The sequence below is a fragment of the Mandrillus leucophaeus genome, unplaced genomic scaffold (assembly GCF_000951045.1).
Source record: "Mandrillus leucophaeus isolate KB7577 unplaced genomic scaffold, Mleu.le_1.0 Scaffold355, whole genome shotgun sequence".
Lineage (NCBI taxonomy): Eukaryota > Metazoa > Chordata > Mammalia > Primates > Cercopithecidae > Mandrillus > Mandrillus leucophaeus.
In genome coordinates, this window is record NW_012103754.1 from 2,118,631 (window position 1) to 2,131,376 (window position 12,746).

The window sequence follows — 12,746 nt, forward strand, 5'->3', positions numbered from 1 at the left end:
AAAAAAAAAAAAAAAAAAAAAACCAGGGCAAGCAACGCAGCCATCCAGCAATCCTGTTAATAGCTTTTCTTCCAATGTCTAATTTACATTTCTGCTGAGGCAGGAGAATAGCTTAAACCTGGGAGGCGGAGATTTCAGTGAGCCAAGATCACACTACTGCACTCCTGCCTGGGCAACAGAGCGAGACACCATCAAAAAAAAAAAAAAAAAAAAAAGGAAGGCCAAGGCCGAGATTTCCGAAACTCAGCAACAACAGACGTGATGTTTTGAGAGGAAGGTTGAGAAACACAAAAGAGAGGAAGATGCACTATCCACCTAACGGATGTTCCCGGAGTTGAATATAGGAAGAATGCCGAAAAATATCAATGAAAGAAATGTTTTCCCATAAGAAGAAACCATGACCTTCTTCTACGCTGAAATGAGAGAATGCATGTTAAGTAGCATAAGCAGAAATGACTACACTGTGGAAAGATTTTAAGAAAGATCTGGGAGGGGTTAAAGCTATTAAAAAAAAAAAAGTCCACCACTAGAACTATTTTTACAAACATTAAACTAGTTCAAGAGCTAACATATGCAATGAAAGCGTATACACTTAATAATTCATGATATTAAAATAATAAAATGTTTAATTTGAAAATCTCAAAGTTGGGTTATAAATGTTAAAGGGAAAAAAGAAATTCGCTGTAAGAAACTTAACTTTATATTTTTATATCTGTCGTTAAACAAGGAAATGGAGCTAAAAACACCTGGTAAATCTCCAAAGCGAAGAGAGATAACCCTAAGCTGATCCAGACCAGGAGTGCACTGCCCTGAGCATCCCAAGAGCAGACACCTTCCCAGGTCCTGCAGGGTCCAAGGAGTGGGCAATGTCCCCAGCTCCTGCGGGGTCTTGGGGCGGACACCGTCCTCACTGACCCTTCTAGGGAGTCCCGGGTGGGACAGAGGCTGGCGTGACGGCACAGCGCCCCGATCCTTTGAAACAAGCCTTCCAAGCCCCACCCGCCTCCGCCTGCTCCTCTGTTAAAGCACTAAAGAAGCCCTGGGCCTCCCGGCGGAGCGAGCACAACTCCCACCGCTCGATAGTAAGTTGTCCATACTACAACGAACACCTGGAACTATCGCGATATCTGGAGCTAGCAAACGCCACGAAATTACCGCGAGAAGCAGCGCAGGTTTCGTGAGAAGCGCAGATCTCACGAGAGAAGATTTGGCGCCCTCCTCCGTGGATTGCGGCCAGGCCGGGTTCGGCGGTTGCTGTGAGGGCGGGCTTCTCGGCACCATGCCGTCCCCGTTCTCCGTCACCTCTTTCCCCGTCAGCATCCCAGCCGTGCTCATGGTAACTCGCGGCCTGCGTAACCACCAGTTCAGGGGAGGACGGCGGAGACGCGTTGGGTCTGCCCCACGGAGAACCTAGCCTGTCGCCAAGAAGGCGCCGACCGTGGGCGGGGCCTGGCGGCGGAGCGCGCGCGCTGGGCGGGGTCCTGGGACCTGTGGGAGTGGCTCGGGGCGGGGCGGTGTAGCGCGCCCTGGGCGGGGTCCTGGGACCTGTGGGAAGGGGCGGGGGCCGGGCGTCGGGGCGCGAGTGCTAGGCGGGGTCCTGGGCCGTTGGGCGGAACGGGGCAGGGCGGGGCCTTGGGGCGGAGCGTGCGCAGTGAGCGGGGTCCTGCGCCGTGCGGGCGGGGCTAGGGCTGGGCGCGCGTCCCGCACCGTGAGGGCGTGGCTGAGTTGTGCGGGCGGGGCGCGAGGGGCAGGGCTTTGTTCGTGTGGGAGGTGCATGCCCGCGAGTCAGCGTCTTGGGGGCGGGGCCTGGGCCATGTGGGCGGATCCTGGCAATGTGACTGGGCGTGCGTGGTGGAGCGTGAGCGTGTGGGCGTGGCACGGAGGAACCCTGCCCCTGTGTGGGCGGGGCCTGCGCTTTGCCCGGTTGGTCTGGCAGGTCCCAGGGGTGGCATGGGCACTCGATGGGGTCTGGGCAGAAAGCCGTGCTCCCCTCACCTCCCTGCCTCTGGTCGTCTGGTTGGTGAATTGATGGGAGCAGATGCGCTTGTGTCCTTATCTCATGGCGCGGCTCTGGAGAGGCTGCTGCGGCCCCCAACAGAGAGCAGTGACACAGGAGTCCTGGAGGGCTGTGCGGGGCTGCAGCTTGGAGGGCAGGGCTTGTGTCATGCAGGAAGGCGCTCAGGGAGGGGATGGCAAGGGTGGAGGACTGCTGGGATTGGCATCTGAGCATCAGTTGGGGACTGGGCAGCAGTGGAGCTGAGCTTGGCTACTTCAGGTCCCTGAGCCAGACACTGTCCCCAGGTACAGCAGGGTCCCGGGGAGTCCAGGAGGCGGCGGAGTGCAGCACTGTCTGGAGGGTTCAGTGTATTGCAGAGAGTTTGGAGAAAATCAAGTCGTGCCCGTGGCGATGACTCAGATTCCCCGAGGCCTTCAGTGCTGACTAAGGAGCCTGAAATGATGATTCGTGTTTTACCTTTGGGGTTGAGCCAAGTGCATCTCTTTGAGCAATCCGCTTAATGTCCTTGTCGTCACCAATTATCATCAGCAAGTATTGTTATAAAGGATGGTAATTCCTTTAATTATACCCAGCTTAAAAACATGATTCTGTTCCACCAACAAAAGGGGCACGTCAGAGATGCCTGCAGTTCTGTGTGCTTGAACTTTGAATTCCATGAATTATAGTTGCACTGAGGGGAGAATCCTGTTTGCATCCTCCTGGATCCTTCTCTCTTTCCTGTCCCCATGTTTCTCTGAGGCCTGGCAGTGCTCTCCGGATACCTTGCTGAGTAGCCCCAGGAAGACTCAGGAGTGAGAGGCCCCTGCCCCCTGCCCCCTGCCCTGGGAGAAGGCTGTGGGTGGGCTGTGAGCCCGGCCCTGTGGGGCAGGTCAGTGAGTGTCTGCTGGTGTGTTCCTACAGCAGACGGACTGGACTGAGCCCTGGCTCATGGGGCTGGCTGCCTTCCATGCGCTCTGCCTGCTCCTCACCTGCTTGTCCTCCCGGAGCTACAGACTACAGATCGGGCACTTTCTGTGTCTAGGTGAGTAAAACAACACAAACTCCACAACTCAGATCACTGTGTGAAATGAAACTGTATGGTCTGTGTCTTCAAAATATGTACATATTTTTATAAGACCTCCCAACCCTCTGTCAGGCGCCTGCTCCTAGGGCACTCCCATTTTTCTCTTGGAAGCTATAAAGGAAAGTACTTTTTGGATGTTAGAGTTGAAAGGAATCTGTTGAGTTCCTGTTACCTACCAGGGAAGTGCTGAGCACCAGCTGCACACGGGAGAGCTGGGTTTCCGGAAGTGCTGTTGTTTACACAAGATGTGTCCTTGGTGGCAGCTCTGCTTATGCACTGCTTTGAATGGGAGGAAGATTGCAAACCAGGAAAGAGAAGTTCTGTGCATAAAATAAGGCATTGCCCAACTTGGTTTCAAGGATAAGGGCTACAGAACTTAGAGAAGTTAGGGAGTTGCACACGATGACTGGGAAAGATTATTCAGAAAAGCTGAAATCATGGCACGGGGTGTGAAGAGTGAGTAAAATGTTAATAAGAAAAGAGAGGGAGCAGGTGACGGCCTGGGAGGGCAGCAGCCTGACGTGCAGATACTGAGATGGATGGAAGGTGTGGGTCAGAGGCAGAGAAACTGCCAGCTCTGCGGAACCTAAGCACTTCTGGTGCTGAGCGTTACAAACACTTGTGGGTAGAAGAGGTGAGGAGGGCCTGGAGGTCTGGCTCAGGCTCCTCTTGACTCTGGACATTGGGGAGACACGGAAGATGTTCTTGGTAGCTAAAAATAACTAATTTTAGATAACTTTAGTTAGCTGGCTGTGTGCAAACAGGAAATCCGAAGAAGAGATGATCTTAGAAAGACTGGAGAAGTGATGAGTGTTTGCATCGCAGCGGGGGCCTGTACAAGTGAGGTGCTCAGAGCAAGCTCTGTATCGAGGGTGCTGGAGTGGACCAGGCGGACAGGGCTCCTTTGCCTCCCACAGATTCGTGGGGGACACCAGCACCAGTGCTTCATCACAGACCTGTGTTGTTATCAACAGTGACAAGTGTTGTAATGGAAAAGCCAAAAACACAGTGAAACAGGAGGAGCTGCCTGATTTAAATCACACAGTCCCCTGCGAACCCAGGGGCAAAAGGTGCATAGGCAGAAGCCAGGCACTGAGATGCTGGCAGAGGGCGGGAGCGAATGCCCCACGCAGAGGCCCTGAGGCAGGCACCTCAAAGAAAGGTGACAGCTTCTCCAGCTGAGCTCCTGGATCTGAACAGCTTTGTCAGCTAGAGAACTGCACAAGGGTTTGATATTTTCTAGGATAAGGGGAAGGATGACTGCTTTCACACCGGGGTAATACTAGACACTGTGCTGCCTGCCGTTACATTTCCTGTGATTCATTTCTCAAACCAACCTAAGAGTTGGATTTTATTTGCCCATTTTTATAAATGAAGCACACAGAGGTTCTGACTCCCTCAGCTACACAGCTTATAACTAGCACCATCAAGATTCAAGATTCAGACTCTGCTCCAGGGTGCATTTCAGGAAAAGCTGGAGAGGAGCACCTGGCGGCACCCTCTCTGCCCGCCCTCCTCCTGTGCCTACCGCCCTCCCCACCCTCCCCCTGTAACCTCAGCCCTCCACACCTTCCTCCCCACACCCATGCCCGCCACCTCCTGTGTTAGTCTACCCGTCTGTCTGGCTGTCCTGCTCCTCCTGCCCCTCTCTGACCTTCCTCCTCCTCCCCCCCCACCCCTTCCCTTCCTCCCCCCACTCCCCTCTGGTTCTTTCCCTGTGCCTCCTTTTCCTCTGCTTTATTGAGTCCATTCCTGAAGGGAGGAAGTGGAGGGACTGCTCACCCTAACCCCTAGTTTAATCTGCTTTCTGATGTGAATCAAGAAGAATGAAAGGATTTTTACATTTTGATTTACCTTAGAAGTTAAAGCATCACATTTTTCTTAATCTGCTGAATTATATTTTATTTAATTTTATGGTAGCATGGGTCACTCTCTCATGGGTTTGAGTCCCGGCATTACCCATGAGTTAGCTGGAGACCCAGGGCCAGTCCCTAAAGTCTGTGCTCCTGGGAGCACAGAGGCCTCGCCTCGCCTCGCCCCTGCCGGCCCCTGCCCTCCCTCCTGTGCCTTTGCCTCCAGCACCCCAAAGCTGTTTGCTCCCCTCCTGTGGTCATCTCAGTCGCAGTGTCCCGAGGGCAGTCCGGGAGGTGTGAGCATGAAAAGCCCTTGGTTGTCAGCTCTGGGTCTCATGGCTGTCAGCTCCTGCTGCTGTGTGCTGTGAGGCCGATCTGTGGCTGCTGTCCCTGGGGAAATGTGTGAGGCCCAGCCATGCCTGGGTGAAGCCTGGGGCCTCGGGCAGCTCCTGCAGTGGCTCTGCAGGTGCTGACCTGAGCTCGGGCTCTGACTGAGACCATAGAGCACTGGAGAACTGGAGCACTGTTGGCCTTGGTTTTCTTTATGCCAAATGGTTGAGTCCCACAAGTTGACAGTGTTAGGATGTTTACGTGACCTTATGTTTAAAATTAAAGTGACATTTCTATTCAGTGTTCTACTGTAAATAATGTATAACTTTACAACGAGTAATAACGGGTCATCTAAATTCTAACATGACTTGCACCTTTTTTCAGTAATCTTAGTCTACTGCGCTGAATACATCAATGAGGCAGCTGCAATGAACTGGAGGTGAGCCCATCCCTGGGCCTGTGACCCGGTCCATGCAGGGGTGTCCCTGGGAACGCCCCCACAGCCGGTGGGTCTCGCGGAGGAGACAGTGAATCCTAACACGGCAGCCGCACACACCCGTGCCCATGCGTCCAGAGTTGTGGGCTCCAGGGCGACTCTGTAAATGCTTTCCCAGCGCCAGAGCGGCCCTCTCTGAGTACGGCACCGTGGGACAGTGCTGGCTGAGGCCGCTGATGGCAGAGCCAGAGAAATGACTGTGGGAATTTGAGCTGCAGAATAGAAACTGCAGCGTTTTAGAGAACGTGGTCCGTGCTGGCCTCAGCCGTGCCCTCCCCCTTGGACTGCAGGGTGGCTGCTCCATGGCGAGTCTGGACCTGAGTAGGGGGCTTCTGGGTGGTCTGAGGCACCTGCCTGCCTCACCCCCAGCCCCACGTTCTGATGTCGGGGGTACCGCTGGCAGCCCTGGCCCTGCATCCTCTGCCCCCTCCTCTACCCCTGGTTTCCTCCCAGGGGGACTCAGAACCCAGCCCCTGCCCAGGGTGAACCACACAGCCTCTGTCAGATGAGACCCACCTGGCCTCACTGACTGTTTTGAGTGACCTGTGAGCTAAAAATGGTTTTTACATTTTAAAATATAAAACAGAAAAAAAGTAAAACGGCCAGACTCTGAGCAGGAAGTAGCTGAGACTGTGGCCTCGTGGCCCATAAGCCCTGAACGCTGATCCTGGGCCCTCACCGAAGGGTTGCTTAGCACTCCCTGCAATCCTTTGCTTAGACCCTGCCCGGGTTTCCGAACCCTCCCCTGACTGGGCCTCCTCCTGCCCTGCTCCTGCCTGCCCAGCCTTTCCCTCCAGGACCGCATTCCTGCAGCCACACGTGCTGTCTCTCTCCTCCCTCCTCCCTGCCCCCTCCTTAGCCATAAGCGGCTCCCTGGGGACCCCGCCTCTCCTCCTGGACGCAGGGCCTCCACGTGGTTCAGTCCCAGGAGTGGTGCTCAGTCCCTGGTTACCCTGACCTTGTCCAGAGGCCAGCACAGTGTCCTCGTCCTCCCTGAAGCCCTCCCACACCCAGCTGCAGCCTGCAGCACCTTCCTGGCCCCTCCCTTCCCTCTGGCTGCAGCCTCCTGTCTTAGTGCTTCTCTGCGATCTCCTGGTTTCAAAAGTGCTGGGTTTCCTGCCTGTCCCACCTGTTGGACTGGGCACCAGGACGTCTAACAGACATCTCAAAATTCACACTTCAGGACAACTGCTGTGCTCCCCTCTGTTTATAGGGGCGGCTTCTCCCTCCAGCTTCTTAGACCAGAGATGTAATAGGGCATTTTTCAGGAAGCTCCGTCCCTCCACCTTTAAGGTCACCACGAGCCCAGTGTGTCCCATGCCCTTCACCCCACCCTCGCTGACCTGCTGCTGACATGCAGCAGTCCCTACGCCATCCCCCTACTGCCCAGCCTCTTGGGTGTCTTGGGGAAGTGTGGGCCTCAGAGCCAAGCACTGCCCCTCAGAACATTCCAGAGTGTCCTCAGGTCACCTAGAGTAAACACAGAGTCCTGCAGTGATGCCCTGCGGCCTCCTGCCAGCTCTGTCCCAGCCGCTCATGGCTGTGCCTATGAGTCCATGAGGCCCCCTCACCCCCGACAGGCTTCACGTTTCTCTAGCGCAGCACTCGCCGCATGCTCAGACTGGCTGCCTCTTACTTTGGGGCCTCCCATGGGCTAGAGCATAAGCACCAGCAAGGCGGGAACCCTGTGGTCACGAGGCGCTGACCCACTGCCCACTATTACTAGCTTTGTTCACGGCATTTCCGTGCTGGCTGCTGCGAGAATCATCAACACCCTGTGCAGATCCTCTGCCCTCCCTGGCGCTGTGCCTTGTGCAGGTGGAGATCTTCCACCTTCCTCAGTCTTTTCTGCTAAAGAGGCACTGGCACTGACAGAAGAGGACTGCTGTGAGAACCACAGGGATGGAAGGGTCCGGCACCACTCCTTCCCAGTGCAGCAGTGGAGCAGATGCAGCTGCTGTCTCTTTCTCATTACGGGGATTGTCAACATTTACTCTGTAGGTTTTAAGGATTTCAAGTCATCAGTGTCTTCCAGCTGAGGTCAGATGTGCCGCTGACCCAGAGGGGCTACGGGGTGGTGTCTCCCTGCTGTGGGAGGCCTCGGGGTCTTCCCCGTGCTGCTGGGTGGTGTCTCCCTGTCCTGTGACCCAGTGTGTTTTCTTCATAATGAGCATTGGGGACAGTGCAGTGGAGATGACGGCTGCTCCCAAGGGTGGGCCCAGTGAGGGGGTTGCCCCCACCTCAGTCCACATCAGCTCTCTCCAGAGTCTTAGTTAAATAAACAGTGTCACTAGAACTTTTTGGCTGTATTGCCTAGTAATTTTTTGTTTTTGTTTTTTAAACAGATTATTTTCAAAATACCAGTATTTCGACTCCAGGGGGATGTTCATTTCTATAGTGTTTTCAGCCCCGCTGCTGGTGAATGCCATGATCATTGTGGTATGTAGATGACACATGCAGTTGTCATTCTTCCTGTGTCTGTTTTTCAAATGTAAACTGTTTCAAACAATTGTGTTTAGATTATGTGGGTACGGAAGACTCTGAATGTGATGAGTGACCTGAAGAATGTACAAGAGAGAAGAAAGGAGAAGAAAAGGAGAAGGAAAGAAGACTGAGGGGCAGCAGCTGCTTGGAGTTTGCGTCCTTCCCATCCACCCTGGCTGCTCCCAGTGCTACAGTGCACATGGGTGGGCATCCTTCCAGCTGACTCCGTGGTTTGAAAAACTGTTGTTTTATTTAAATATCCACAGTGGTAGGCACACACTGAAGTCGGCTTTTCAGCCAGCACTGAATGTATCCATCAGGACATGCGTCTTCAGGCGCCTGATCTTTGTAGTCAGGCTGTGGGAATGGTCTGCAGAGCTTCATAACTGGGAGTTTGATTTGAAGAAGTCCATGTCATATGTGTAACTAGTACTAATTATAAATATAAAATACACAATATAAAATACGAAATTCAAAAATAAACAGTGCTACCCTGTGCATGGGCGCCGTGCCCGCCTCCTCGTGTTGTGTTTTCTAGCGTGTGCCGCGGCTCGCAGTCCTGTGCATGGGCGCCGTGCCCACCTCCTCGTGCTGTGTTTTCTAGCGCATGCCATGGTTCGCAGTGAGGGTGTTTTCACCTTCCAGGAAATGGGGCAAAATTTGGAGACAGTTGGTTGTCATTGGAGGGTGTGGTGGTGCTGGCTTCTCCTGTGGATCCCAGGGGTGATGCAGAAAATCCTGTGTGCCTGGGTCAGCTGCACCACAGACAATGACTTGACATGAAATGTCAGCAGCGGTGGGGCGGAGAGACCTTGGAAGGAAGCCCTTGGAAAATACGTTGTATCTCAGTTCGATGAACCAATTCTCAAGAGGCTAGGCCCTCTCTAACAAAGTTATGGGCTGCTTTACTGAAAACAGAATGGAAGCCCTGAAGTCAGCACTCCATGGAGAAGCGTGTCTTTTGTAATGTCCTGGTGTTCTGTTGATTTAGGTGCTTGAGAACACAATGCTCCCAGTTCTGTTAGGACAGGCATACTGTCACTTTGCAATATGCACTTGGTGAAATAGCTCCTGCCCAGTGGTTCTTGGTTCCTAACAAATCTGGACCTGTGGTTTAAGAATGAAAGGTGGTTGGAGACCTAGATATTTAAAAATAGGTGTTCAATAAGGGAATACTCACTGTGCATTGTATCTGATAGCATACCTAATTGTGCATTTCTGAAAGTTACTGATTCAAAATGTAATTGGCACAGTTATCTTTGAGTAGACAAGCCTGGGAAGAGAATGTTGAGGTGTGGAGGTGACCAGCCAAGTTCGTGCCCCTCTCAGGCCTTTGTGGCTGAGAGGTGGGACAGAAAGATGATTAAGGTGATGTGTCCTCCCCGCCGGCATTGTCCAGGGCCACTGTGTAGATATTTGACTTTGCTGACAGAAAAGAAACCAGGGAATTTCTAGAGACTGTGCATTTTTAGTATAACATTTTCACCCTCTGTTTGGCTCTTGTGTGCCCATCCAAATCTCATCTCAAATTGTAATCCCCATGTGTCAAGGAGGGACCTGATGGGAGGTGATTGGATCATGGGAGTGGTTTCCCCCATGCTGTTCTCATGATAGAGAGGGAGTTCTCACAAGATCTGATGGTTTTAAACATGGCAGGTTCCCCTGCTGTCACTGTCTCTCCTGCCGCCTTGTGAAGAAGGTGCTTGCTTCTCCCTCTGCCATGACTGTAAGTTTCCTGAGGCCTCCCCAGCCATGTGGAACTGAGTCAGTTAAACCTCTTCTTTATAAATTACCAGGTCTCAGGTAGTATCTTTATAGCAGTGTGAGAACAGACTAATACACCATCTGTATGTTATTTGGACTTCATACGGGGCCATGTGATTGGATCTCAGCTTGCCTGCGATAAAGTAGTATAACAATATTGCTCGCTTTGCATGAATTTGATGCTGATGACATGTCAGTGTGAAACCATGACCTGTGTTCTTTGGTTTTCACTCAGTATGTGTGTGTGTGTGTGTCTGTGTTTTGGAACAGTTATATTTTGTTTTTATTAAAACAACCTTCATTTTGTTTTTAACTGTGTAGTAAGTTTCTATTCAGTGCCTTAAAGTGCATTGTTAACAATTGTCTTGATATGTTGTCCTCATGTTAGGGAAAGTCGTAGAAGCCAAAATGATCAGCAGTTGAGTAATTTATGAAAGCACAGGTGCAATCCCACTTTAAAGCCCTGGGGGTTGCACAGAGCACACTGAGTTCAGGCTCCATAAACGTGGCTGACTCACTGGAGGGCTTCATCTGTTTAAGTAGAACAAATGTTTTTACTGATAAAGTACAGGAAAGGAGGTTTGTGATAAAAACATATTTTTCACATTCCAAACCTGTGACACCTTACGTTTATCGATTGCTATGCAATAAAATATCTTTAATAATATGTAGTATGCTTTCTTCCCCCCCCTAAAAAAAATGGTATTTATTTTGCTTCTTACTGTAACTGGAAACAGGAGCACCTGGAACTTAGCTCCACCTTTGTCTGGCAGGTCCCTTTGCTGCAGCATCTGGTGCTGAGTTTCAACAAACAAATGCAATTGTGTCATTGCCAGTAGAAGAAAGTCCCCTTGCACAGATACTGCATATCAAATCAGAAAGCAATATGCAGCCTGAATGGCTAACTTCTGTGAGAAATAAAGTACAAGGAAATGTTAACATGTTCTCTCCCTTTACAAAATAATAAATGTTAAAAGGGGGGGTGGGGGCCGGGGGTGGAATGCAGGGTAAGGAGCTACAGTGGTGCTGAGTGGGATGCTTACAGACAGACGAGAATTGCCATCAGAGATGTACCGGTCAGGTCCAAGCATCTTTTCTCTGGAAAAGAACTTCAGGCTTCCTTGTCTGGACTTCGGTGGAGCACCCTTCTTCTTTGACCACGTTAACCAGAACACGTTTTCAGTGCAGCCTTCCCCTCTACTGAAGCCATGAGAACCAGTGACTAGCCATGCTAATAGACATCCTCATCTAAAGAGTAAAGAAGTTATCTGCATCATAGGTTTTATCTACACCCTCTCATACTGAAAGAATGGTTATTATAAAATGCATTCTGATTTCAAGAATGTGAAGAAAGTCAGGGGTCCCCAGGACCACCCCGTGTCCTGGAGGGACTCCCAGACTCAGAGCAGCTCTCACAGTCAGGGCTATGGTTACCCCTGTGAAAAGCTACAGATTAAGATCAGCACAGGGAATGGAGCCCAGGAGAGACCAGGCACAGGTTGCCTGGCATCCTCTCCAGTGGCCCCCACGGCTGCACACAATCCTCCCAGCAGTCGTGGGACCACATGCAGGACCTGGGTCCAAGAGGGAAGCCTCCTGGACCTGTATGCCGCATTTGTGGGTGTGTAGGCGTGGAGCCCTGGATTCTCGTCCCAAAAAGGAGCCACATAGGGACAGGAAGTTACTGAGCATCTAAGTCATCTGAGTGGTGCCAGGGCAGTGCTTGCTGGAAGATCATGGCACAACAGCGGGGACCCTTTCACAGCTGACGGGCACTTGCATTTGAGGCAAATGAGAGGAAGAGGGAACCCTGCAGGGATCGGGGTCTGCCAGGCAGGGAAACAGCCACTGGACAGGCCCTCAGCTGGGACCCTGTGGCCTGTTCAGGACAGAAGGACACCCGGCAAGCCCAGCAGGACATGAGTACAGAGAGATGGTGGCAGGGTACCGCACAGGCCCCAGCCCTGCAGAGGCTCCAGCTCCTGAGCAGCATGGGCATTGTCCAGGGTCCGCCCAGGAGACAGGCCAGGAACGCCTGTGCTTTCAGCTCGTGGCTCCGGCTGCCATGTGGAGAATGGACACGGAAGGTAGGAGGGACCAACAGGCTGGGCCAGAGGGAGGTGGAGGGGGTGGTCAGGGCTCTGTGTCCACGATCTCGCCCTTGGTGAGGAGACGAGGCATGGAGCTTCCCTGAGCCCCTCGTCTGCGGAGGGAAGAAGATTGCTGTTTGTTTCCCTTTGAGGGATCAGGGAAGGGAGGGCTCGCAGGGAGGGGATCGTGTGCTTGGTAGGAGGCAGGTGAGCCTGAGAGGTCGTCCACACCAGCAAGTCGTGACCTGGGGAGGACGGGGCTGGACTCCACATGCGGGGTTCTCGGAGGCAGGAAGGGAGCGAGCCAGGGCAGGGAAGAGGACCCAGGGGGTGGCGCTGCCCAGTCCCGGGACGGTGCAAAGATGTCTCCAAGCCCTGGTCACTGCATGGGGACAGCAGGATGGGGCGGCAAGACCCAGGCAGGCTGTGGGTGCCACACCTTGGTGGCAGCTTGTTCCGAGTGGGGCTGGAACAATTGATAGCAAGCATCCTCATCGGCCCGGTCAGCTTTCTAGCTCCTTCCTCTGATGTTCCAGTTTCACAGCAGCCTGTACAGTTAGATTTTTCCTCACTTTGGGGGAAGCTGCAGCTATTATAGTCTCTGAATCATGTTGTCATTAGAAATTGCACAACACCTATGCCAGGGTGA

The 12,746-nt window shown here is 52.6% G+C and overlaps 1 protein-coding gene across 4 annotated transcripts; it reads left to right on the forward strand.

The window, feature by feature from the left end:
• The first annotated feature begins 1,172 nt into the window (after positions 1-1,172).
• On the forward strand, positions 1,173-8,760 carry TMEM18 (transmembrane protein 18). Of its 4 annotated transcripts, XM_011989535.1 has the most exons (6): positions 1,199-1,336; positions 2,302-2,781; positions 2,918-3,038; positions 5,648-5,702; positions 8,105-8,198; positions 8,279-8,757. In XM_011989535.1, exons 3-6 carry the CDS (start codon positions 2,945-2,947, stop codon positions 8,372-8,374), a joined length of 339 nt encoding a protein of 112 aa, XP_011844925.1. In that variant the 5' UTR covers positions 1,199-1,336; positions 2,302-2,781; positions 2,918-2,944; the 3' UTR covers positions 8,375-8,757. The 4 variants fall into 4 exon arrangements, with proteins under 4 accessions (XP_011844923.1, XP_011844925.1, XP_011844921.1 ...); XM_011989533.1 differs by lacking the exon at positions 2,302-2,781 and having other exon boundaries at positions 1,173-1,336; positions 8,279-8,760; XM_011989531.1 differs by lacking the exons at positions 1,199-1,336; positions 2,302-2,781 and adding an exon at positions 1,946-2,016.
• Positions 8,761-12,746: the final 3,986 nt, after the last annotated feature.